The 25,190-nt window shown below is 37.7% G+C and overlaps 1 protein-coding gene across 1 annotated transcript in view; it reads right to left on the bottom strand.

Annotated features, from left to right (window-relative positions):
* The window catches only part of LOC107671670 (corticotropin-releasing factor receptor 2-like), a 64,428-nt gene that overhangs the window by 6,881 nt on the left and 32,357 nt on the right, over positions 1 to 25,190 (bottom strand). Inside the window, exon 10 of the mRNA XM_016464580.1 lies at positions 17,830 to 17,965. Coding sequence (XP_016320066.1) covers positions 17,830 to 17,965 — 136 coding nt within the window. The remainder of the gene's footprint in view (positions 1 to 17,829; positions 17,966 to 25,190) is intronic.

The raw sequence follows: 25,190 nt of genomic DNA, 5'->3' as shown, positions 1-25,190 counted from the left end.
TTGTTCTTTTTTATATATATATATATATATATATATATATATATATATATATATATTCTAGTAGTAGTAGTAATTATTGTACAGTATCAAAATTTTGGGGTCAGTAAGATTTTCAAATGAAAGTCCCTTCTGCTCACCATGGCTGCATTTATTTAATCAAAATGCAGTAAACACAATATTGTGAAATATTATTACAATTTAAAAGAACTGTTTTCTATTTAAAAACATTTAAAAAATGTATTTTTTCCTGTGATGGCAAAGCTTCTTTGCTCCATTCTTCAGTGTCACGTGATCATTTAGAAATCATTCTGATATGCTGATTTGCTGCTCAAGAAACATTTCTTATTATTATTATTATTATGTGTTGTAAATGGTTGTGCTGCTTAATGAAATGTGGAAAATTTGATGTGCCTTATGATGCTGGTATGTTCCTCTTTTTGTAACGGACCTCCACAAGATTTCTTACACAAAACACACGACTACAACAAATCCATTTCGTACTTTGGAGAAGTATTTGTACACAAACTCAGCTGTTAACATGTAAATGAAGGTGTGCATGATAGTTCAACATTCTTCCAGCATGTTTGGACTATATGTATATTCAGAACACTGGAAAAAAAGTATTTTTGAGGTATTTTGAGAAGTGTGTGATGCATCGGTAAAACTTTAAATTCACTGTTTTAACCAAACTCTCTTCATCTCCTCCATATCGCAAAGTAGTAAAGACACTCTTGCTCTGAGTCTCTGTCCATTGAGAAGAGACATTAACAGACACAAAAAGTTCTGTGCTTTCAGTTTATAGACAGATACAGCACGTTTTGACTGTCTATCACAAAAGCAAACTGTCCAGGTTCTAAAGCCTCTGGCCCTGAGAGGAGAAGACGATATAGACACATCTGCAACAAAGTCAAGCTCCAGTAAGCAAGCCTTCTCTTCAGGGTACTTTCATCAGCATGCTCCAGATTGTTAAGGAGCTTCTGCACCCACCGCAGGGCCTCATCTGCATGTTCCAGATCGCTATCTCCCTCTGGGTGCTCCAGGAGAGCAGTGCTTCATGTTCGAGGTTAAATGTTTAATGGCATCTTTTATTTAATTGTTCTTTACATTATTATTCTGTGAAGAGAAAAACAGTTGTATCTTCCCATAAGATGATGTAACTCTGCGATAACATCTACCTCATGCACTTTCCATTCATTGTATTCATTTAGTTGTGTTGTCTTAGTTACTCTTGTCTGTCTTTTACAGCTGTACAATATCTTACTACATTTGTGCCTTTCTTGTGTTGAAAAACAGTAAGAGACTCATTAGACACACATTGTCCAATATCTTACAAAATTTTCAGATCTCACAAATCTATCAGTCAGCTGACGAGTCCCCACCAATTCCCATAGCTACACTTTTTAATGAAGCAATTCTCTTGAATTGCTGCTGTACTATTAAGGTCAAATTCATTAACTGGTTCCTGAGGTAAAAGGAGGAAGAGGTCATCTGGCACACACACACACACACACACTTTAGATGCTATTTGACCAAAACTACGCAATATGGCAAGCCATTTTAACATTTAATCTATAAACCATACTAGTATTTATTTTCATGCTACTAGAAGTAATTTTTTAGATACTAGTATCTTTTCCATTAAGTACTAGTACTTATTCATTGGCTTGTAGTGCTTATTCTTTAGGTACTAGTGTATTTTGTAAAGTTACTAGTACCTATTCATTAGATACTACACTGTAAAGAAATATTAAGTTGACACAATTTGCAGTTTCTGAATTTGTTCATTCAACTTAACATTTTAAGTTTTCACTGCCTCAACTAGTTTGTAAGTTGAATGAACTAGAGTATTTGCCCCATCAACTTAGAAAAAATATGTTGAATCTATTCAATAACAATATCACGTTTTCGACAACACTTATCGTGAGAACTCATGAAGACCATTGCAGACAGAAGACGTTCGTCAGCCATCTTGGTGAGCTTCTCCACAAAGTTTGGAAATTTTCTCAATCTACAAATTTGGTAAGTAAATATTTGTAGGCTATTTATTGGTTTAATATGTGTACAATTTTGTATGTTGTCTAGGATGAGTACAAGTATTTAAAGTGTCATATTTTCTAGTTATATTTATGCCAGTGTTAGTTTCACGGCACTCTGAAACCTCAAAATTCATGAGGACTCTAATTAAAATAGATACTAGTACTTATTCCAATAGTGACTACTTAATTATACTTTACATATACTTATACTTTACGTTAAGAAAAAGAACTAGTACTTATTTTTTAGTTACTAGTAACTTTTTAGACCAAAGATATCCTGAACTTAATAGACACTAGTACTTTTTAAATTTGCATTTCTGCTCAGTATACTAATAGTACGTTGAATGAACCAACAACAGAGAGAGAGATTACAGTAAACTGAAATAAGGAGACAGAAAGAAGAAAGAATAATTTTATTATTTTCCCCATTATATTTAATTGTTTGGCAGTTCACATGTTTATTTAATATTATTGTTCATTCCTTAGAATTGTTGTCCCAGTGATTCATCACTGGCAAATGAGCTGTATTAGAGACACTGCCCCTAGAAACGGGGCAGAAAACAGTGAATGTATAAGCGAAGTAGTTTCGCCAATAATAAGACCTTGGTTTATTGTAAGGAATTATAAATACACTCCAAAAAGGCACGATCTCTTGTGGTGGATGTCATTGGTATTGTGGTTGCTTGCCTGGTGTGCATTAACTTGGATCTACTTAACTGCTAATAATTAAATCAAAAAGTCTTTATGATATTGCGAAAACAATAAATATAATATTAAACATATCTTTCCTTGTGTTTTCATGGTAACCGATTAGCAAGATAAGCTAACATACAAAGCCAGTTAGGCCTACTTAATAATAAATTTAATTCAGTATATTAATGTATTGTATTACCATGTGAACTCTGATAGGGCGGTTGAGGAGAGGTACTCATGTTTATATAATGATCTGTTAGAATGAAGATATCTCCAAATACATTCTCATTAGTTCTTTATGAGATTGAAGATATCTCCAAATGAACAGGCAGTAGTAGTTATTCTGATACTAGTATCTAAAAAATAAGTACTAGTAGCATAACAATAGATACTAGTATGGTTTATAGATAAACAGGTTGCCATATACACAAATTACTTTGTAGTTCTAGAGCAGATCTCAAGTATACACTGGTCAGTATCGGTTCTCCTAAGCCCGATTTTTGACTAAATCCAAGATGGTGGGCAATGGGATTTTGTCAGGAATTGGAGCAATGGGAAGTGGGCTGGAATTGGAGTTGGTATGCTGAGTTAGTCATGAACCAAGATTAAAAACAAGACAAGTATAATAACATATGGCTTCATGGCTTATGAGTGAATGTGAAAAAATGCAAATGAAAAGGATTAAGATGGCAACTGCAATATCGATCATAACCCATGTGTTGTGGTGCCACAGTGGAGCTTGAATTGCTTATTTTGGTGTACTTCCTCACAACCAGTTTACAGTAAATGTAAAATATATGAATGACAATATACAATGAGAATTATATTCAACAAGACAATGCCTTGCTAGGTCTGGGGTTTAAGAGACACTAAACAGTAATATTATTGATTGGACTGGACTGACACTATCAGACAAGAACTGAGCTTGATGATATAGCTCTTTTCTTTTGTAGAGTTGCTTTATAGCTGAATCAGTTTTTTTTCATAACTGATGAATTTTGCAACATCGGCACTGCTATTGAAGTTAATGTCGAACTGATTTGAGCTGAATAATAACACAATTTTCTTCTGCTTATAGCTGAATTGAACTTGTTTCATAATTTATGAAATGTACACAGTTACTGAACTAAACCAACAGTGAACTGACTGAAGCAGATTAATTACACTATTTTATTGTTAGAGCTGCTTTACAGCAGAACATGAATTTGTCACATATTTGAGGAATTTTGCATCATTGATTCTGTTATGTTTCTGTTTATTACTGTAAAGCTCCTTTGAAACAATCTGTACTGTATAAAGCACTACATAGATAAAGGTTATTTGACTTGACAATACATGTAGTTTTATGGTCAATTAATATTTGTTTTTTGTAAGAATAAGTCACCAAGTTTTTTATTTTCATTTTCTACTTTAACTGTCTATTTTTAAATAAAAACAGAGGCTTGCTGCATCCTTTTACCACACACAGTGAAGGAAAACATAAATATCTAATAACAAGGGTCTCGACTCCCACATAGCCATTAATTCACTGACGGGCAGCTGATGTTGAGATGCTCTGTGTGCCTACACTTTTGTTGCATTTCAGAGTAGCAAACTCTCGCCCACTCTAACTATTGACAGCAAAATGCAACATAGCAGAGCACTGGTCTATTTTTAAATAAAAACAGAGGCTTGCTGCATCCTTTTACCACACACAGTGAAGGAAAACATAAATATCTAATAACAAGGGTCTCGACTCCCACATAGCCATTAATTCACTGACGGGCAGCTGATGTTGAGATGCTCTGTGTGCCTACACTTTTGTTGCATTTCAGAGTAGCAAAATGCAACATAGCAGAGCACTGGCCACACTGGCAAATCATATAAATACTGTATGCTATGAATTAATTAGTAATAATTAGAAATTATTAATTAGTAATAAGCCACTAATGGTGGTTTAAACTGATTAGATTGTGACAGAATCAGGACTTTAATTAAAAGCTGCTTTGTGATCTGGCATCTACTTCCTCCTTTTAAACTTAATTTGTGTTTGCGGTTCAAGAGAGCCCAATGATTTACAGTCAAATAGAATTATTATTTTGAAATCTACCACTTGTTTTCACTTGAATTTATTTTAATAAGTGCATCTCATTTAATCAAAATAGAAACCAATATTATTCTATCCGTTAAAGCTCTCTGATAAAATTTCAATAATATCTGGACTGGTATCCATTATTGTAACATTGTTTCTGTTTTGGGTGAATGTGACCCGCTTCAAACTTTGCCATATTTCATGACACTCATCATATCCACTTTGCATTGGTACATTGATTTCTATTCATAGGCTGGGTTTGGCCCGGGATTTTTTTTTCCCAGCAGGCTGTATAAACAGTGAAGAAATAGTAATATTGTTAGTGAGTTCCTACTATAATATTCATGCCCACATACATAGGTCATTCTGATTCCACTTATCATTTTAGTTTTTGGGGAGAGTTGTGTGCTTTTTAAAATATGAAATCACTGGTTTCATATTGAATGCAAGTGTTTAGTGGATCCTCTAAGTGAGTTTTAAGTTTTTCTCCAGTTTCAAAAACAGCATCACATCGCTGAGCCAGAGTGAAACTGCTGCTGGTTTGTTTGATTTGCAATTAAGCAGTATTCTTCTCCGGACCAAAACACATGCAACAGTGGTACCTGCAGCTGTATGGCTGTATGTGTCACGATCATGGACTTTTAGTTAGTTTTCTTCCCTCATGTTTCACTTTAAGTAGTTTCTGTCGTACTTTGATTAGTTAATTTAGTTAATTTATTATCCTCGTTTGGTCTGTGTATTTAAGGGTGCTTTCACACTAGCACTTTTGGTGCGCACCCCGTTTCGATTGACGTCAGAGTATGGTATGTTTGAATGATGTGAACGCTGTCTTCCGAACTTGGGTGCGTACCCGCGAACCATACCCGAGTCCAAGAGGTGGTCTGGGGTACGGTTCAAGTGAACTTCGGTACGGTTCGCTGCTGATGTGAACACAATCGTACCAAATCGAAGAAGTGAACCGCTATTAATGACATATTATTTGATAAAAATGTGTGTTTGTTCGTGTGTGTTTCACTCACTTGCTTGACGAGCGTGACTGACGCTCTGCAAACAGATGCTGTATATCTAATTTCTGTTCACTTCAGCGTTCTTTAGAGAATCTGCAGTACATTCGTAAGACAGATGTAAGTGCCATTATGTACTGAAGCTTTGGAAACAAAACCGTTCAGCATCAAACATTGTATGAATGTTGTTTCAACGTTGAAACAAGAACTGACATTATTTCAACCATATTTCAACATTGAAGGTCGGTCATATGCCGGCTGGGACGGTTCAAAAACAATAAATATAAAATTGAAGAGAGCAATGCTATGCATTTTGCCGCCTTCTCCTGTGCCGTCGTTACTAAGCAACAGGGTAAACAGCTGCTGGCTTGATGACGCAAACGAACCGTGGTTCAGACCCAAATAATATAATGTGAACACAGTACAGCGTGGGCAGGGGGGTGCAATCAAACTTGGGTTCGGACCAGGCAATCGAACCAAGTGTGAAAGCAAGTTCCTCTGTTTCTCCTTTACTTGGTTGTTTTGCTGCGTGTTCCCTTTGCCTTCATGGAATATCATCTTCTTGGATTCTATTAAACGCTTGTGTATGACCTTCGTCTTTGTGTGCCTTTCCTCTACACGTTGCGTGACAGAATATCGGACCACAAAAAAGAAGTTTAGCGGCGTTTGTATCCCCGTATATTTTCCTTTTTTTTTTTTTGGCTGGAGCAGGGAGAACTTACCTTCGAGGACCACACCAGACGATTCCTGAACATTTCCAACGAAACCAGCTACCCGGACGACGCGCTCTACTCATTCTACATCGCGAGCATCAACACCGATTTCACCGCCTTTGTGGAGTGGGTGTTGGTGAGCAATGACTCGCCATTCACCATCAGTCTCGCTGGCCCCACTCCGGACCCAGAACCCAGCCAACCATAACCCCGCTGTGCGGAGCATCAGCCAGAGCCCACCACAGACGGAGAGCCAAAGCCCGCCATGACCAAAGAGCCATCGCAAGAAAGAGCAACAGAGCTGAGGATCGCCCCGGAGCCAGAGCCTTTCTGATAATCTGACCAGGAGCAAGAGCCGGCAACAACACACGAGACGGTGGATGATACGGTGGAGAGCGAGGGCGCGGAGGAAAGCCCCTCCCACTCTTCCACCGCTGAGGGTGAGCTGAGGCAGGACTCTGAGGATTTAATAAACTTTTATTCAGTTATCCCCAGTTTTCCATCTTCTTCTGAAATATCTGCCTGTCCTGTTATGGCCAATGAGGCCGTTTATGAACTCCCTGTATATCCTGAAATGACCATGGAGGTCTGTTTTGAACTGTTTGTCTGCCTGGAACTATCTGCCTGTCCTGTCATGACCATGGAGGTCGGTCCCCTTTCTGTGACACTCCCTGTCATGGGTGTCGCCATTTGGTGTGTGTGTGGGCAGCACACACCATCCCTGAACCCTCGGATTTAGTTATCCCCAGTCTTCCATCATCTTCTGAAATCTCTGCCTGTCCTGTTACGGCCAATGAGGTCGTTTATGAACTCCCTGTATATCCTGAAATGACCATGGAGGTCTGTTTTGAACTGTTTGTCTGCCTGGAACTATCTGCCTGTCCTGTCATGACCATGGAGGTCGGTCCCCTTTCTGTGACACTCCCTGTCATGGGTGTCGCCATTTGGTGTGTGTGTGGGCAGCACACACCATCCCTGAACCCTCGGACTGCTCAAAATTCCCTCCCACCCTCCCTTCAGCTCCACCTCTTCACCAGTCTTCACCATCGCCTCCACTGTCTCCTGTCAGCCCCTCTACTCACCCTCAGCCCACTATCAGTGATGTGGGTTTGGCGCGGGTCTGCCAGTTTCCATCCCTTGTCTCCACCTCCAGCCTCTGTGGCCCGCACTCCGCCTCGGCCTGTCAACCCAGCGGCTCCACCATGGCTCCTAGCTCCCTCCTCTCCACCCTGGCCCGTCAGTCCACCAGCTCCGCTGGGCTCCCTCATCCTTACGGCTCCACCTGAGTCAGTCGTCGACCCGCCATCGCCTCAGGACTCCACTCCTCTGACTGTGCCTTGTCGATCCGTTGCACTGGCTACGTTGGGCTCCTCCCTTCCTCCAGCTCCACCTTGGTCCTCTGTCGCTCCGGCCCTTCCTCCACCATGGCTCCTCCCTCCATCGGCTGCATTCATGGCTGTGGTCTGGGTCCCGCCTGGCTCCTCCTGCTCCAAGTCCCTCCTGTCTCCTCCCTGGCTCCTCCCTCCATCGTCGCCGCCCTGGTTATCTGCCTGCCTCTCTTTCTGCCCTTTGCCACCGCCTCGTCCTCCTCCCAAACCCACTCCCTACCTCCTTTGTTCGTCCTGCTACGGCGCGAGTTCGTGCCTTCCGGGAGGGGGGAGTCTGTCACAATCATGGACTTTTAGTTTGTTTTCTTCCCTCATGTTTCACTTGACCTAGTTTCTGTCGTCCTTTGATTAGTTCATTTAGTTCACCTGTGTTAGTTAATTATCCTCAGTTCCTCTGTTTCTCCTTTAGTTGGTCTGGTATTGATGTTGTTTTGCTGCGTGTTCCCTTTGCCTTCAAAGGATTCTTTTAAACACTTGTGTAGATGACCTTCGTCTTCATGTGCCTTTCCTCTACATGTTGCGTGACAGTATGCACTGTGCGTATAATAAGTGCGTACGTTTTCCCTGCAAATATTTCAGCAGTTATTATGCATGTCCCTATAATTTCTGAATGACTTCTTTCTTTCCAGTGAATTGGCCAAACGATTTGCACTGAACCATCTGAAATGGTTTCTTAGTAAAACAAACAGTATTTAGATACTTAAACAGGGTTTGCTGGTTTGAGCCCTGAATGATTTTATTCCAGCCATGTATGTTTTAGCCTGCATGGAACTGTTCAGGAAATATGATAGGAATAAGTGTTAGTTGTTTGAACTTAATACGGCTCTGTTGCTGTTTACAATATGGTATGCTCAGTCATATGCTTCGCTCCTGAATGAATCAGCTATCTTGAATGAATCGGCTGAATGAATGATTCATTGACTTTAGGCTGTAATTTGTCACTACCTACTGGCAATTTAAATTTCATATTTACAAGAAGGCTATCACCTCATTTTTTCATAATTTCAAATGCCTATATTCCAAATAAATAAATAAATAAATAAAAATAAGTAAATAAATAAATAATATTTAAAAGATTCATTTCATAACATTATTTTTGCAATTGTCATTGCAGTGTACATCATGCCACCTCTGCGCTGAATTAAACAGTCTGAGCTGTGAAAATTGCATTCAAAAGTTGTGTGAAATTGAAGATATTATAGGCTATTATTTTTAACTATATTAACTATACTAGTTTGTAATTGTTGTCTAAAAATAGTATTCACTGTAATAAATAGGTGTTAACTGTAATTGAATTAATAACAGAACAGTCCCTGATGGCATATCCACAAAATAGGCATCATGGCATACTATTTGGTTTATGATACTTTAGCTGGTAAATATTATATATACACACACACACACACACACACACACAAGCATGTATATTTGCTATATTTAGCGGCCAAGCAGTTAATGGACGAGTGAGTCCTTGAGAGTAAATGAAAATGGCTAGTAAATATAAATTTATACGAACATATGGTAAATGTACATAGTATTGCTTTGATTTGTGTTTATTAATAAACTAGATCTATTGCATAAAACGTGTTCTTGCAAAACATGTTACATAGTTACATGAATGCTGGACAGAAAGTTCACTCAGAGTTGAATTTTTAACATGAGCATATATTGATTTTTAGAATTTTTAGTGTTGTTTTTGTGTTAAATTTTCCCCCTCTGTCCGTACCCTCAGATGAAATATTGCAAGCGGCTCTGCATGCAAAGGCAGTGTCCTGATATTTTTTTGGACATGACAACACTTTCCTCTGGCACTCCAAAAACAGACATTTAAAAAGACCTGATTTCCCTATATGCCTCTGACAAAATTTTTAATACAGTCCAAAAAATCAGGGCAGGCCAAAACAAATGGGCAAAATCTGCTTAATTGGATTGCTTGTTAGTCTAGGCAGAAGGAAGCACTACAAATTTACAAAACAGTGTGTTGTTTGGATTACCAAGACTATCTCTTGCTTTCCGCAAAACAGACTGTTCATAGATAATTGATAACCTAATCGGTTTAACACCTATGATCTTGCCACACTGATTAACAATACCATTCAGGGAGTTCATATGTTTAGAATTTAAACTGGCATAACAAAAAAACTAATTACAGATTCAATGTAAGATTTATAATATGAGAGTCCTGCTAATATTAAAAGAAGTGAGCCTCAGCACAGAGTAAAGTCCCTGCTGGTGTTTCATACATACTGCCTCAGCATGAACATCAAAACGCATCTTGTCAATAGTAATTCCAAGATATTTGTAGCTGTAAACCCATTCCACCATTTGACCTTTTATGTAAGGTGGTTGTGGAACAGGAGGGCTGGATCTTCAATTACCATGACTTTTGTCTTTTGTACATTGACAAAAAGCATTGTCACACCACATGACATTTCTCATCCCTACTCAACAAACAAACAATCAAAAACAGCGTCTAATGTTGAGGGATAACGCATAACAAGTAACACGAGCTACGTAATCAGATTACTTTTTAAGTAACTAATAAAGTAGTGCATTGCTTTTTAATTTACCAGTTACCTTGTTTGCCCATTTATTGACTAGCAGCACAGCTGACAGGTATGTTTGAGCTGCGCCCTCTACTGTACAGATGTGAATTTACATTTCCTTCCACCTGAGGTTTATTCATTTCCTTTTCCTGTGAAAGGGCTTTTACATTTGGCCAAATCAGAACTTTTTTATATTAAAAACAAACAAGCAAGACCAGCCCAGATGAGAAAAAGTATCACAAAAGTAACGCAATACATTGCTTTCAATACAAATTAACTAAGTAATGAAATTAGTTACTTTTTTTAGGGAGTAACACAAAATTGTAATGCATTACTTTTAAAAGTAACTTTCCCCAGCACGTCATCTGCAGATGCTAAAATAAATCTGTCAGTGCATTTGCTCACACACTCATTTGTATACAAAATGTAGAGAAAGGGCAAAAGAACACAGAATTATCTTAAACTCCAATTAAAAATCTGAAATCAATTTTTTAACTAAGAGAAGTCTACAATGAACAGTATTTTATGTTTTTTAAGTTTTAAGTGTTTCGTAATCAGATTTATTAAGGCAGTTGAGGCATCCTCGAATCATTGTCTAGTTTGTCGATGCTGCAAGGGATCTAAAAAACATTGAACTGCCAATTAAAGTTCATACTTGACCAATTGCTCAAAACATTTCATCAACAAAGATGCAGCAGGTCTGAAATCATTTGATGTTTTTGGATATCTTATCTTTCCTACAGCCACTACTATGGCCTCTTTGCACAAATGAGGTCTTTTCTGAAGATTAAGCGACTTCTGGAAAAAAAAAAAACAAAAAAAAAAACCACAGGATTCATCTGCACATGTCTTCAGTAGATGTCCTGCAATCTTATCTGGGCCAGAAGATTTCATCACCACTTGTATAACATCCAGCTGATTAAAAAAAGTTATTACACACACTACGCATAGTCTCAATCCATTCATTTCACTGGTAAAATCCTCCACATCAAATCTAGTATAAAATGTATTAAATTCTTGTGCTAATTGTTTGTCAGACTGATAACCAATCAATTTTACAGAATAATCACTCTTAGATCCAGTTGTAATATGCTTGCTCTCCCATGCACAGCCAAGTCCATTTCTTCTAAGATCCCCCTCTTCTTTCTCCTTATAATAAGTTTTGGCCCTCATATTTTGTACTTTATTTCACATGAGTAAAACAACAAATCCCTAAAATGAATCTAAATAATTTATTTTGAGGTTTCTTTAACGTTCTCATTAGCACCTTCCTAATATTGTGTTGGTCCCCCTTTTGCTGCCAAAACAGCCCTGACCCGTCAAGGTATGGACTCCACTAGACCCCTAAAGGTGTGCTGTGGTATCTGCAACCAAGATGTTAGCAGAAGATCCTTTAAGTCCTGTAAGTTGCGAGGAGGGGCCTCTATGAATTGGACTTGTTTGTTCAGCACATCCCACAGATGCTCGATTGGATTTGGAGGCCAAGTCAACACCTCAAACTCGTTGTTGTGCTCCTCAAACCCTTCTTGAACCATTTTTGCTTTGTGGCAGGACACATTACCCTGCAGAAAGAGGCCACAGCCACCAGGGAATACCGTTTCCATGAAAGGGTGTACATGGTCTGCAACAACGCTTAGGTACGTGTCAAAGCAACATCCACATGGATGACAGGACCCAGAATTTCCCAGCAGAACATTGCCCAAAGCATCACACTGTCTCCGCTGGCTTGCCTTTTTGCCATAATCTATCCTGGTGCCATGTGATCCCCAGGTAAGCGATGAACACGCACCTGGCCATCCACATGATGTAAAAGAAAACGTGATTCATCAGACCAGGCCACCTTCTTCCATTGCTCTGTGGTCCAGTTGTAATGCTCACGTGCCCACTGTTGGTGTTTTCGGCGGTGGACAGGGGTCAGCATCGGCACCCTGACTGGTCTGCGGCTATGCAGCCCCATACGCAACAAAATGCGATTCACTGTGTATTCTGAAACCTTTCCATCAGAACCAGCATTAACCTCTTGAGCAATTTGAGCTACAGTAGCTCGTCTGTTGGATTGGACCACACAGGCAAGCCTTTGCTCCCCACGTGCATCAATGAGCCTTGGCCACCTATGACCCTGTCGCCGGTTCACCACTGTTCCATCCTTGGACCACTTTTGATAAGATACTGACCACTGCAGACCGGGAACACCCCACAAGAGCTGTTATGCACTTGCTGCCTAATATATCCCCCCCACTAACAGGTGCCGTGATGAAAAGATAATCAATGTTATTCACTTCACCTGTCAGTGGTCCTAATGTTATGCCTGATCGGTGTATGCTCTTATGTAAGCTTAAGTATGATCTTAGTACTAATCCCACAGCAGATCATTAAACATATATATTTTTAAACATTTCAGCATATTTTTAATTCTTAGTACTGGGGTGCCCAATCCTGTTCCTGGAGAACTATCTACCTGCAGACTTCAGTTCCAACCCTAATCAAACACACCTCTCTGTAATTATCAAGTGCTCCTGAAGATCTTAATTAGCTGGTTCAATTGTGTTTGATCAGGGTTTGAGCTTAACTTTGCAGTTGTCTATAGATTTTTATCGACTCTGATGATTGTGTGTTGGTAAGGTATAAACTAGAGCAGTGGTTCCCAATCCAGGTCCTCCTGAAGTACCTCCAACTCTAAATGTTATATGTCTCCCTAACAAAACACACCTGATTCAACTCATCAGCTCGTTAGTAGGGACTTTAAGGACACATCCACATGAAGCCAGAGCAATCCCTATCCGATTTTTTTTTCCTCGTTCTAAAAAAAATTCCTTAAACACGGCGTCATCTCAAGAAATATCTGTGTACACACGAAACCACTGAAAGACTCAAAACGATGTAGTATACATGCCAGACCAATATGTGGCGCAGTAATTCTGCGAACAGAGATACCCTAAAAACGGAGAAGACTTGGAGCATGTGCATAAACCTTGCGCGCTGTATACAAACATTTTTGCTTTAGTCATTTTTGATTTTGCTTTAGTAAAGCTAATAGGCTCATTCACTTCTGCAGCACGAACACAAACATGTAGTCCACCACTGTTGTTGTTGTTGCCGTTACGTGACGTAGCAGTGTCTGACTAGGGTCGAAACGTGGGGTGATGACATCATCGTTTCACAAAATATACAGATTGGCTGTACACACGAAGACACAAGAGTGTCGTTTTCAAATTTATCCACTCTGGGACCCAGTTTAAAAAAAATAGAGGTTTCAGGTTCCCAAAATGCCGGATTCGTCTGGACGAAATGCCGATACGATACAAATTTTTTTACATAAACAGCTAAACACGTCTCCGTGTGGATGGGCTCTAAGACCTGATATGCTTGGGTCTGAATAGAGACATCCAAATGTGCACTGTTGGGTTTACTCCAGGACCAGGTTTGGGAACCACTGAACTAGAGTAATTGCTGTTAGTGCTCATGAGAGACCAATTACAATAAATCTTAATTATTACAGTTTACTGATGATCACAGATACCATATACAAATATAATTATTTGATCCCCTGCTGATTTTGTAAGTTTGCCCACTTGTATGGATTTCAATCCATTGCAGCATAGTGGTTTGCTTGGTAAACATGCAGGTATTTTTAAAATATAAGTACAATGTAAAAACATGTATGTATACAATAAGTCCATTGTACCAAATTATTCATTTAAATGTAAGTACATAGTTGTTAAGGCCACTTAATATAAAGTAGGACCCCATTATTGATTCAAAGAACTGATGGCAGTATGCAGAGGTCCAAAAACTGAGCTTGATAGGGGTGTTTGGGTGTTGTGCTGATATGATGCTCACAGTTAAATAGTAACAGTAAAGCCTGCCTTCTTTGATTTGATTTATTATCTCAGTCATTTTGACATTGACAAGCACTGTTGGACTGCTGATCAGCTCAGACAAAAACATTGTACACTGTATGGCGCTGTACAATATCTTTGCAGCACCAAAGTACAGTTATTATTAGGCAATTATTTCAGTAATTTAATTATACACTTCGGGAAAAAAATATGGGTGTGGTCACGCATTGTGGTAATAAAACAGCTCAGTTAAAGCCTATACTTTATAACTGTGCCCTTTTTTTCTTTTTCTTTTTACAGTGGGACTAAGTTTTAATTAAGGTGGTTGTAAAACAGCTATTTTCATGTTGTTGTTGTTTTTTTGTTTTTTTTTGGCGTACCATGGATGAGAATCCTGCAGGCGTCCCTAGCCGTGGGCCTCAACAAAGAAGTGATCATCAGAGGAATGTAGGCAGAAAGCAGCATACTGTCATTTCAAATGAAGTCCATGCCATCATTGACCATGTGCTTAACAGAAGCATGGCAGAAGCTGCCAAATTATTTCAAACTAACCTACAAAGATCAGCTGTCAGCTCCATCATCAGAACATTTAGCCAAGAAAACCAGTCTGCTACAGGAACAATTTACAATACTTTTGCAATACGGTAAATGGCATTACTGTATAGAATAGTGAACAAAATGTAATCGTCACACAATAATATATCATTTATAGTCATAACATTTACAACATATTGTCTTTTACTCTCAGAACCGACAGGAGACAACCTGCTGGCCGCTCACGTGTACTGACTGAACAGCAGGAATCGGCTGTGGTGGAAATGGTCAGGGAAAAGAATAGCATACGGCTGTCTGAAATAAAGCAGGTTCTCGAGGAAAGCAATGACCATTCAAACTGGTTAAATTAGTTCACCAAAAAGAATTAAGGATTAAAGGTAATGATGTTGTAAATAATGTTCAGTTTCTTGCACAGACTGATTGTTTCTTTTCATGAGACCTCAATATATCGGCAGGAGCCACAGGGATTAATTTTGTGCTCCTTGATATGTTTTTTTTATTATTATTCTCAAAAACATGTAGGTACTGACTTGCATTTTATGAATCACAGAGGACCACAGTTTCAGCTAAAACTCTTCTTTACTGTTCTACTGAAGAAAAAAAGTCACCTAAGTCTTGGATGGCCTGAGAGTGAGTAAATTAACAGCAAATTTTAATTTTTGTGTGAACTATCCCTTTAAAGGTACAGCGCTGTGGTGTATCATACATTATTTTTTTACGAATGTGAGAAATGCTTTTTACAGTACTGTACTACACACTACCAATGTCAACTATTCTTTGCAGAGGGTTTCAGTCTGCCAAAAACCATGCTGTGGGCATAACCTAATTGGCCAACAGGCAAGCATCCAAGTGCCTGGACAATGTGAGGAAAACAACTCATTGTGTGTGGCTATATGTGAATATACTGTGGCAGGCTGTAGACCAGTTCTTAGATCATACAACACTCTAACTTTTCTAAATGAACTTGAGCAGGCCTGTCAGGATGAATATATTGGTTATATTATTACGTGGGACGATGTCAGTTTCCACCATGCAGAGCTTTATCGAAAATAGTTTCAGGCTCATCCTCAGTTCAAGAGTCTCTATTTTACACCATATTCCCCTTTCCTCAATCAAATAGAGTAATACTTCTCTACAAGGAGGTGGAAGGCTTGTAATGACAAATTCAGAGCAATGTTAAGCCTGGATTATTTTTCTCACAGTGCATGAATGAGGACATTCACTGTGATGTTGATGAACATTTATGGCCAAATGTTGAAGACAGGCTTAATGATAACAAAGTGTTTACTGTAAATTTATTTTGTTTCAAAATGCAACAGCAGTATTGTTGTGAAAACACTGTAAAATATTTTTCCTGCACACAATGCCTTTTGAAGTGTTCTTTGGTCACGTTTTGCAGCATGAGAAATTAGGGTGATATGACATTTGTTGATTAAATACATGATCAACTGGCTGAGATCAAGCTATGTAAATGTATTTTTTTTTTAAATCACTTCGGTGGTGATTGGAAGGTTACGACTGAGCGCTCAAATGAACACAAGGGATTTAAATATAGTCCAATTATTCTAAGCAAGTGCAAGCAGCGCTTTAAATAATAATTTAAAAAAATAATATATATATATATATATTTTATAATGGCTTTTGTCATTTTGGTTAGATAATGTAAGAGTAATATCTATTGATAACTGTGTATACTAAATTACAGTACAGTTACCACCATTGTTAGCTACTGAATTAACTGTCTGTTAAAGTATTAAACTTAAAGAAGATAATACTGTTGTGTTCTGGCAATTAAACCAAATGTTTCCATTACATGTTAGAAAAGGAAAAAATTAAAACCAGTATATACAGTACATTCAGGAAGATTGTGTTTTCTGTGACTGTGAGATTTTAATTTTGAATCTGATTTGAATTTGAGATATGAATTTGAATCTGAGTTTAATATCGAGAACTGTGTGGTGTTTTGCAAAAAAAAAAAAAAAAACGTGATATGGAATTAAGAACTGAGCGTAAAACAGAAATTTAGCAAATTTCGTAGACTGATTTGGTAGATAAATTTCAGATTTTAGTAATTGCATTTCAAGTTCCAATTTTATTGTTTAAACAATTGGGGAAAAGATGTAATAGGCTTTTTTTTTTTTATTTGAGCGCTAAATCAGCATACGAGTATGATTTCTGAAGTACCATGTGACACCGAAGACTGTAGTAATGATGTTAAAAAACTTGCCTTTCCATCACAGAAACATATATATTTTTTATTTTTATATATTTTAATTTTCTTTTATTTTGAAATAAATTAGAAAAAAAACATTACTTTTAATAGTAATATTTCACAATATTACTTTTTTTAAAGACTTTAAAAAAACATTGCATACATCTTACCTCTCCCAAACGTTTGAATGGTAGTGTATATTTGCAGCACATTTTTTTTAATTATGTGCAATCAGTAATTATGTTAGCCTATATATCTTATATATCTTAGCAGAACATTTACAATAAAATGAAATAATAATCATTCCAAACACAGCATAATTGCAATTTCAGCTGAAAGCCTACACATGTGTCCTGTTTTAGCCTTGTTGCAATATTTCAATGTCTTTCAGGGATGTCTCATAAATTATTTTCTTTGGGAACATGGATCAAAGAAGACAGGTTTGTTGGGAAATAAGAGTGGCAGAAAAAGGGAGGACAAGAACCCTCACAGTACTGTACATGTTCATGATTAGTACTGATTATACTACACATTTTTGTAATTAGCAGTTGTTGTTGTTGTTGTTGTAGTAGTAGTAGTAATTATTATTGCAGCCCTTCAATTTCAAAGTGGCTTTAGTATTGGTCAACTATGAGGTACTTAAATTCAAAGCAAATATTACAATAACTATCTTTCATTTTCACCATCATTTTCTCTGAACTGCAGTTCTAGAAATGTGATGGGTAGAGTAATATGCGCGTGAAGATCTGTACAGACATAATGTATGACTGACCTGAAAGGACTGGAGAAATGAGTTGAAATAGATGAATACAATCTGAGATATGTCATCCTCGCCTGGGTTCACAAAAAACAGCATGTATGTGATACCGAGTAAAGGCAGAAGCACTAGAGTGGCCTTCACCGCTTTCCTGCAATCACAGAAAGAGAGAAAATGAAGAGGGAGCAAAAAAAAATGAATTCGTTTTTTGCCACATAACTGATTTGACACTTTCCCTAACTTCAACTTCTCATTACTTTTTAAAATATTGAGAAATTGTGTGACAACTATTAGCTATGTCAGTGACAACAAATTCATACCAATCAGTGCTTTACTCTATTTAAACTACATTCAGATGTCCCAAATGTCGCATGGTGGCAGACCTAATATTAAATATAGCAGCTGAAACACTCATAAAAATAAAGGTTCCAAAAATGACTCTTCTATTGCATCACTACAAAAACCTCTCGTTTTTGTTGTGACGCAATAGAATAGTCATTTTTGGTTCCCCAAAGAACCTTTCAGTGGTCAGTTCTTAAAAGAACCATTTTTTTTTTCTTAGTGTAAGGAACATTTTTATAATCTAAAGAACCTTTTTCCACTACAAGGAACTTTCTGTGCAATGGAAAGGTTCCATGGATGTTAAAGGTTCTTCAATCAACCATCAATGCCAATAAAGAACATTTATTTGTATGAATGATACAGTATAACATTTCAACATGGCCAACATCTGAAGGTTAGGAACATGGAGTTCCTGCTCTCCCAGATGTGAACCGCAGACCAGCAGCTGAATTTTGATTATTTGCGCAATAAAAACTGTGCCAGAGATGTCATACTCTAATAAGCTCTTCAAATGTAGTAATTTCCATTCCATTCCAAAACATTAATTTCCTGTTACTCTTAAATACAGTATTTTGTCTATAATGTATCATTTGGCCTCTTATCAAATGTGACAACAAAATACGCTTGTGATGGACAATATGCCAGCAGAAAAGAAAATGAGAACAAATCTAAAACTACGATTTTCAGAGGGACGGTGAGAATTAAAATGTCTGCATTGCTCAGCAGGATCTTGTAGCGTATCAGACAATTTAAAATTCGATCAGAACGGTGTTGAAAAAAAAACACACAAAGAGCCAAATTCCACATAGAGGCCCAGGATAACAAGACAACGTCATAAATCTGTCCAGGATACTGGCAACACGAGTCTGAAGCAAACCGAACCAACCAACTCTTTCGCAGCTTTGAACAGCACACAGCATTAAAACAAAAGAACACTTACTGATCATTTCAACTCAGGAAGTCAACATTTCAACTAATTTCAACCCTAACCAAATTCCCTATAAATGTATAAATAATTCCCTTTGAGCTAAATTTACCTGTTTCCCTTACAATCTCTAATATTGTAGAGATACTCAGATATTTAAGGAAGCTAGGAAAAAGCAGATTAATATTTCATTAGAATAATAAATCACTATGCTTGTGTTACAATATTGCTTCTGCACTTCTACTTCAGTCTCACACCACTACAGTACATGCTCACATTTCTCTTTGTGTGTCATCGTGCCGCTTCAGAGCTGCCTGCCTCAAACCTTGCCCTGCCATATTTACATAAGCACATTCAAGACACCACTGTACACTGAAAACACTTTTCTCGGCCCTCCAGGACCGAGTTTGGGCACCCATGATGTAACATGACAGGACGTGCTTGATACTAAAAGAGAGAGAGAGAGAGAGAGAGAGAGAGAGAGAGAGAGAGAGAGTTAAAAGCATATTGGCTGCGAAAGAGACGCTGTTTCCTAGGTGGCTTTCTTTGCACACAATCCAAGACAGAGCGAAACACAGACGAGTATAGGCTACTTTGGACGTGTGCTTAAACGGATAAATGCACACAAAAAAAAAAAAAGTCAAAATATGTCTATCTTGGAGAGTTTTTATTTAAACACAGTCAGTTTTGTTAAGTGAATATAGATCTCCACAGTTGGGAAAGTAATCGAATGCTTGTCACTCTATTAGATCTGTGCATTCTGTCTTAAAGGGGAAGCAGCCTAAAAAACCTGCTGCCATCTTTGTCATTTAATGTTAATCAAACAACAAAAGAATCCTTCACTGCTCTTCACTGAATAACTTTAGTAACTTTAATAAGAATCAACATTCTTTTTCTATTGTATTTGTCCTATTGTTTGCAATTTTCCTCTTTTTTATTGTATTAATGACTGTTTTAAGTGCCCCTATTATGCCATTTTGAAAATTGCCTTTCATGCAGCGTGTAATGTAGCTGTATGTGAATATAAACGATCTGCTAAGTTGAAAAGCCAAAAGTGCACGATATATAAAGTTATTGTCTCAGACCAGACAAATCGACTCTGAACAGCCTAAACAAGTTGTCAGTAATTCCAATCCCAGTTCCGTGACGGCTACACGTCACTGGGTAACACATTTGCTTAATCCCCGACTTTGTTCTACGCTGACCGGCCGCCGTGTGGTTAACGTCATGACAAGAACACGCTATGAAAGTAAATTCATTTTATTTTCACTTCTGAAAGATGAGGCTGCAAGAAATCAGTGGTTAAAATTCATTTTAAAATTCCGTCTTTTTACTGACGACTGCAGATTATTCTCGAATCTCGGGGAGATTTACAAACGCTTGCTCTTGAAAGACGTCTCATTACCCAGTTTATTTGACCAGCTGGCTCCACTGAATCACAACCTTAAAGTATGATAAATAATAGATGTTTATATTTTCTATTGAGCATTCAAAATACGGAACTATGGCAATGGCCGTATCGTTTCCAACACATGCTGTACACGGTAGACCAATCACAACAGACTGGGCCATCAGACCAATCAGAGCAGAGTAAGCTCACGGAAAGGAGGGGCTTAGAGAGACTGGATCGTAGAACTGCTTCGTTTGAGAATCATTAGAAAATGAGGTGATATTAAATGCATATTTTGAGAAAATGAAAGAATTTTTACCTTGCATGCATGTAAACCTATTGTAGGAGATTCCAAAAACAATATTAGGAACCTTAAAAATGGCATAATAGAGGCAATTTAATTTACTGTTTACTGACATACAAACTGCTCTGAAAGAACAGATTCAGGGGTTGTTTTGGGGTTATTATGAATGCACTGACAGGGGCCCTTGACAAAGTTTTGCTTAGGACCCCCAGAAATCTAGGACCGGCACTGTGCATATCAGACATAAAAACATTGAGTTCCTGCTCTCCCTGTGATCAAGTGTGAACTGCAGATCAGCAGCTGAATTTTGATTATTTTCACTTTAATAACTGTGTGCCAGAGATGTCATGCTCTAATAAGCTTTCCAAATGGAATAATTTGCCATTCCATTCCAAACCATTAATTTCCTGTTACCCTTAAATACAGTAGTTTATCAAAAGTAAATTTATCAGTTGTCAATAACATATCATTTGGTCTCTTATCAAATGTGACAACAAAATACACCTGCACTGTAAATTTGAATATGTTAATGTCTCTTGAAAAAATCTTGCAAACTTATTGCCTCAGAAAAATCTAGTTACGGTTACTTAGTATATTCAAGATCATAAATTTGAATATACTAAATATACTTTAGTATTGAAAATACTAAAGTTAACAAACTGAAATTTATAGTGTGTTGGATGGACATTATTGTATGTTTAAAGGTGCCTTAAACAGGTTTGTTGTAGTATGCCTACTAATATAGCCTTAAAAAGTGACTTGAATTAATGTAATGACATCATCAAAAACATAATTAACAAAACATAACTGCAGTGACCATCTGATCTGGATGGCTACGGTGACCTCGGAATAAGAATGAAACAGACTAGTAGTGTAGATGCCATTCTTATTATGATGTACATCAACAAGTACATCAGTTGTTATGGGAAGTGTTCCCGGTTCCGGCTGACCTAATTGATGCTGATTTATACTCCCAAGAGTATCATGTAAAGTGTGAAAAGCAACGGTCCTAGTACTGAGCCTTATGGTACTCCATACTGCACTTGCGATAAATATGACACCCCATCGTTCACTGCTACGAACTGATGATGGTCAGATCAATATGATTTGAACCACGCCAATGTAATTCCACTATTGCCAACATTATTTTCTAGTCTAGTCAAAAGAATGTCATGGTCGATAGTGTCGAACGCAGTGCTAAGATCTAGTAGCACTAATAGAGAGATTCATCCACAATCAGATGATAAGAGCAGGTCATTAGTAACTCTGATGAGAGCAGTCACTGTACTATGATACGGTCTAAATCCTGAATGGAAATCCTCTCAGATACTATTTTTCTCTAAGAAGGAACATAGTTGTGAGGATACTGCCTTTTCTAGTGTCTTTGACAGAAAAGGGAGATTTGAGTTTGGTCTGTAATTAACTAATTCTCTAGGATCAAGTTGTGATTTTAATGAGATGCTTAATAACAGCCAGTCTGAAGGTTTTTGGGACATATCCTAATGACTGTAACAAATGAATAGTTTGGAATAGAAATAGGATCTAACATACATGTTGTTGTCAGACTCTGTTCCATGTTTTGTCTGTGTCTTGCTCCCTAGGTGTTCCTTTCCCATGTTTAATTTGTCCCAGGTGTTCCCCATGATGGTTCATTGATCCCAGGTGTGTGTCGTCATCCCCTCCTCCTGTGTGTATTTAAAGTGTTCCCAGTCCCTAGTTCTCTGTCCGCTGTGAACGTTTTAGTGTAAACGTCTTCCTGAGTTCGTCTCCCTTGGTTCCTGTAAATAAAGTCTTATCAACATATTCTCTAGCATCTCCTCGTCCCTCGTGTGTGTGCAACGTGACAGAACAGCGGACCGAACAGTAAGCTGCATCCCTTCCCCGTGTTTGATTTCCGGTTTTTGTAAGTTTTTGTTTTGCCCTTTTTCCCGTTTCCCGTGCGCTCCTCCACGTCCCCATAAGGAGGAGCGTTTAATGTTCATCTCAGTGTCGTGTGAACGTCTTCCTGTGTTCGTCTCCCTTGGTTCATGCAAATAAAGTCCTGTCAACATATTCTCCAGCGTCTCCTCGTCCCTCGTGTGTGTGTGTGCAACGTGACAGTTGTTGGTTTAGATGATTTAACAAGTGTCCTGTCCTATAGCAGAGAATGAGTGGAATTGTTCCTCTGGGGATCTATAGTGCACTAGGGATCACAGTGCATCTGATGTGATACTGTAGCTGATGGCTGCATGGTTATAATTTTATCTCTAATAGTATTGATCTTGGAAGTAAAGACATTCATAAAGTCATTACTGCTGTGCTGTTGTGAAATATCAGCACCTGTTGATGCTTTATTTTTTCATTAATTTAGCCACTGTACTGAATAAATACCTTGTGTTGTGTTTATTGTCTTCTAAAAGAGATGAAAAGTAAGCAGATCTAGCAGTTTTAAGGCTTTTCTGTAGGAGGAAGTACTTTGCCTCCATGCAATGCGAAACACCTTTAGCTTTGTTTTCTTCCAGCTGCACTCCATTTTCTGGGCTGCTCTCTTTAGGGTGCAAGTGTGCTCGTTACACCATGGTGTCGGACTGTTTTCCTTAATCGCCTTTAAGCATAAAGGAGCATCCATATCTAAAGTGCTAGAAAAGAGAGAGTCCATCGTTTGTTATAACATCAAGTTTTTCTGAGTTATTGGATTTGCTAAGGAATTGAGACAAATCAGCAAGATTATTTACAAAGCAGTCTTTTGTGGTAGAAGTGATGGTTCTACCATATTTGTAACAAGGAGTTGAATTTGCAGCTTTAGCTATATGGACTATACACGAGACTAGATGATCTGAATGATAGAATGATCTGATATATCATCACTCTGCTGCAGAATTGCAACGCCATTAACATCAATTCCATGTTACAGTATTAAATATAGAGTATGATTACGAAAATAAGTAGATCCTGACATGTGCCGTCTAACCCCAATAGAGATTAGAATGTCTATAAATGCTGATCCCAATGCATCTTTTTCATTATCAACATGGATATTAAGGTCTCCATCAATTAAGATTTTATCTGCAGCCAGCACTAACTCAGATAGAAAATCTGTAAATTATTTGATAAAGTCTGTATAGTGCCCTGGTGGCCTGTATACAGTAGCCAGTACAAATATCAATAGGCATTTATCATGAACACTTATTACACTAAATAATGTTACATAAAGTACCATTACTTCAAACGAAGTATACTTGAAATCAGACCTCTGAGAAATACTGAAAACATTACTATAAATTGTTGCAACACCTCCCCCTTTACCCTTTGGACATGGCTCATGTTTATAACAGTAATATTGGGGGGTAGACTCAATTAAAGTAATATTTGAGTCACACATCATTTAAAAAAAGTTAAATAGCTAAAGTCAATGGTCAAATATTAGAAAAAAAAATCATAGAGACATCAGTAGTACTGGTATCAGTGATACTCGCCTTCAGTCATAAAAAAAAGATGCCATTAAACAAATATTAAAAATATACTGTCTTTGTTTCTACTTTCACTTCAAGATTGAATGTGAAATTAGTGCAATATAAAAGTATATTTGAAAGCTTTAACGTTAGGTGCGATTAAGTAGTTATTTTTTTTAATTGATTGACAGCACTAGTTCTGGTCAATTCTGAAATTCAAGCAACACTGAAATCCTAACCTTTTTGAGTAAAGAGGATTAATTATACATAAGCTTGTCCTCAAGACTCAGACTCACTCCATTAATACTTAGGAAATCAAGTGAAATGCCACAACAAAGTTTGCAAATGCATTCTTAGCAAACTCAGATGAAAAGACTCCTTTTATTCCCTGCTCTGACTGAAGTAAGTATTGTCCTGAGATACATTCACACATTAGGAAGTCATGCTTTCAGGTCAAATGTTTCTGAGTTTCAAAAAAATCTAAAACGGCAGACTTAAATAGTGGAAACATGTCCAAAAAAAAAAGCTGAACCTTTAAATCCTCAATCTCCAAAACCAAGTAACTTTAAATAACATGACAACACAGACTTGCATAAGGATAAAGATTAGCTTTTCTGATTGTGTTTAAAACTGATAACGGGTTTAGTGTCTATATAGTGGCATGCAGAGGAATCTATATCACAGAACAAACTTAAAGACTTAAGTAGGTGCTGTTTTCCTTGATATATGTAAGGCAATTGACACACTAAACCACAACAAACTCTTGTCTAAGTTATCACATTTTAATTTCACAGTTAATGCAGTGAAATGGATTGAGTCGTATCTGATTTTGAGGTAACCTTTCATCCTTAAGAGAGGGGATCCTCAGGGCTCTATGCTTGGGCCTCTACTATTTTTTCTTGTATCTGAACAATCTTCCAAAAACCAAAAGTCCTTTTGCAAATAGTCAAATGTATGCAGATGACACTGTGATATATATATATA

Source organism: Sinocyclocheilus anshuiensis, unplaced genomic scaffold, assembly GCF_001515605.1.
Source record: "Sinocyclocheilus anshuiensis isolate Anshui unplaced genomic scaffold, SAMN03320099.WGS_v1.1 scaffold524, whole genome shotgun sequence".
Lineage (NCBI taxonomy): Eukaryota > Metazoa > Chordata > Actinopteri > Cypriniformes > Cyprinidae > Sinocyclocheilus > Sinocyclocheilus anshuiensis.
Note: the sequence above shows the minus strand (reverse complement) of the source record. Positions and strands in the feature narration are given on the sequence as shown.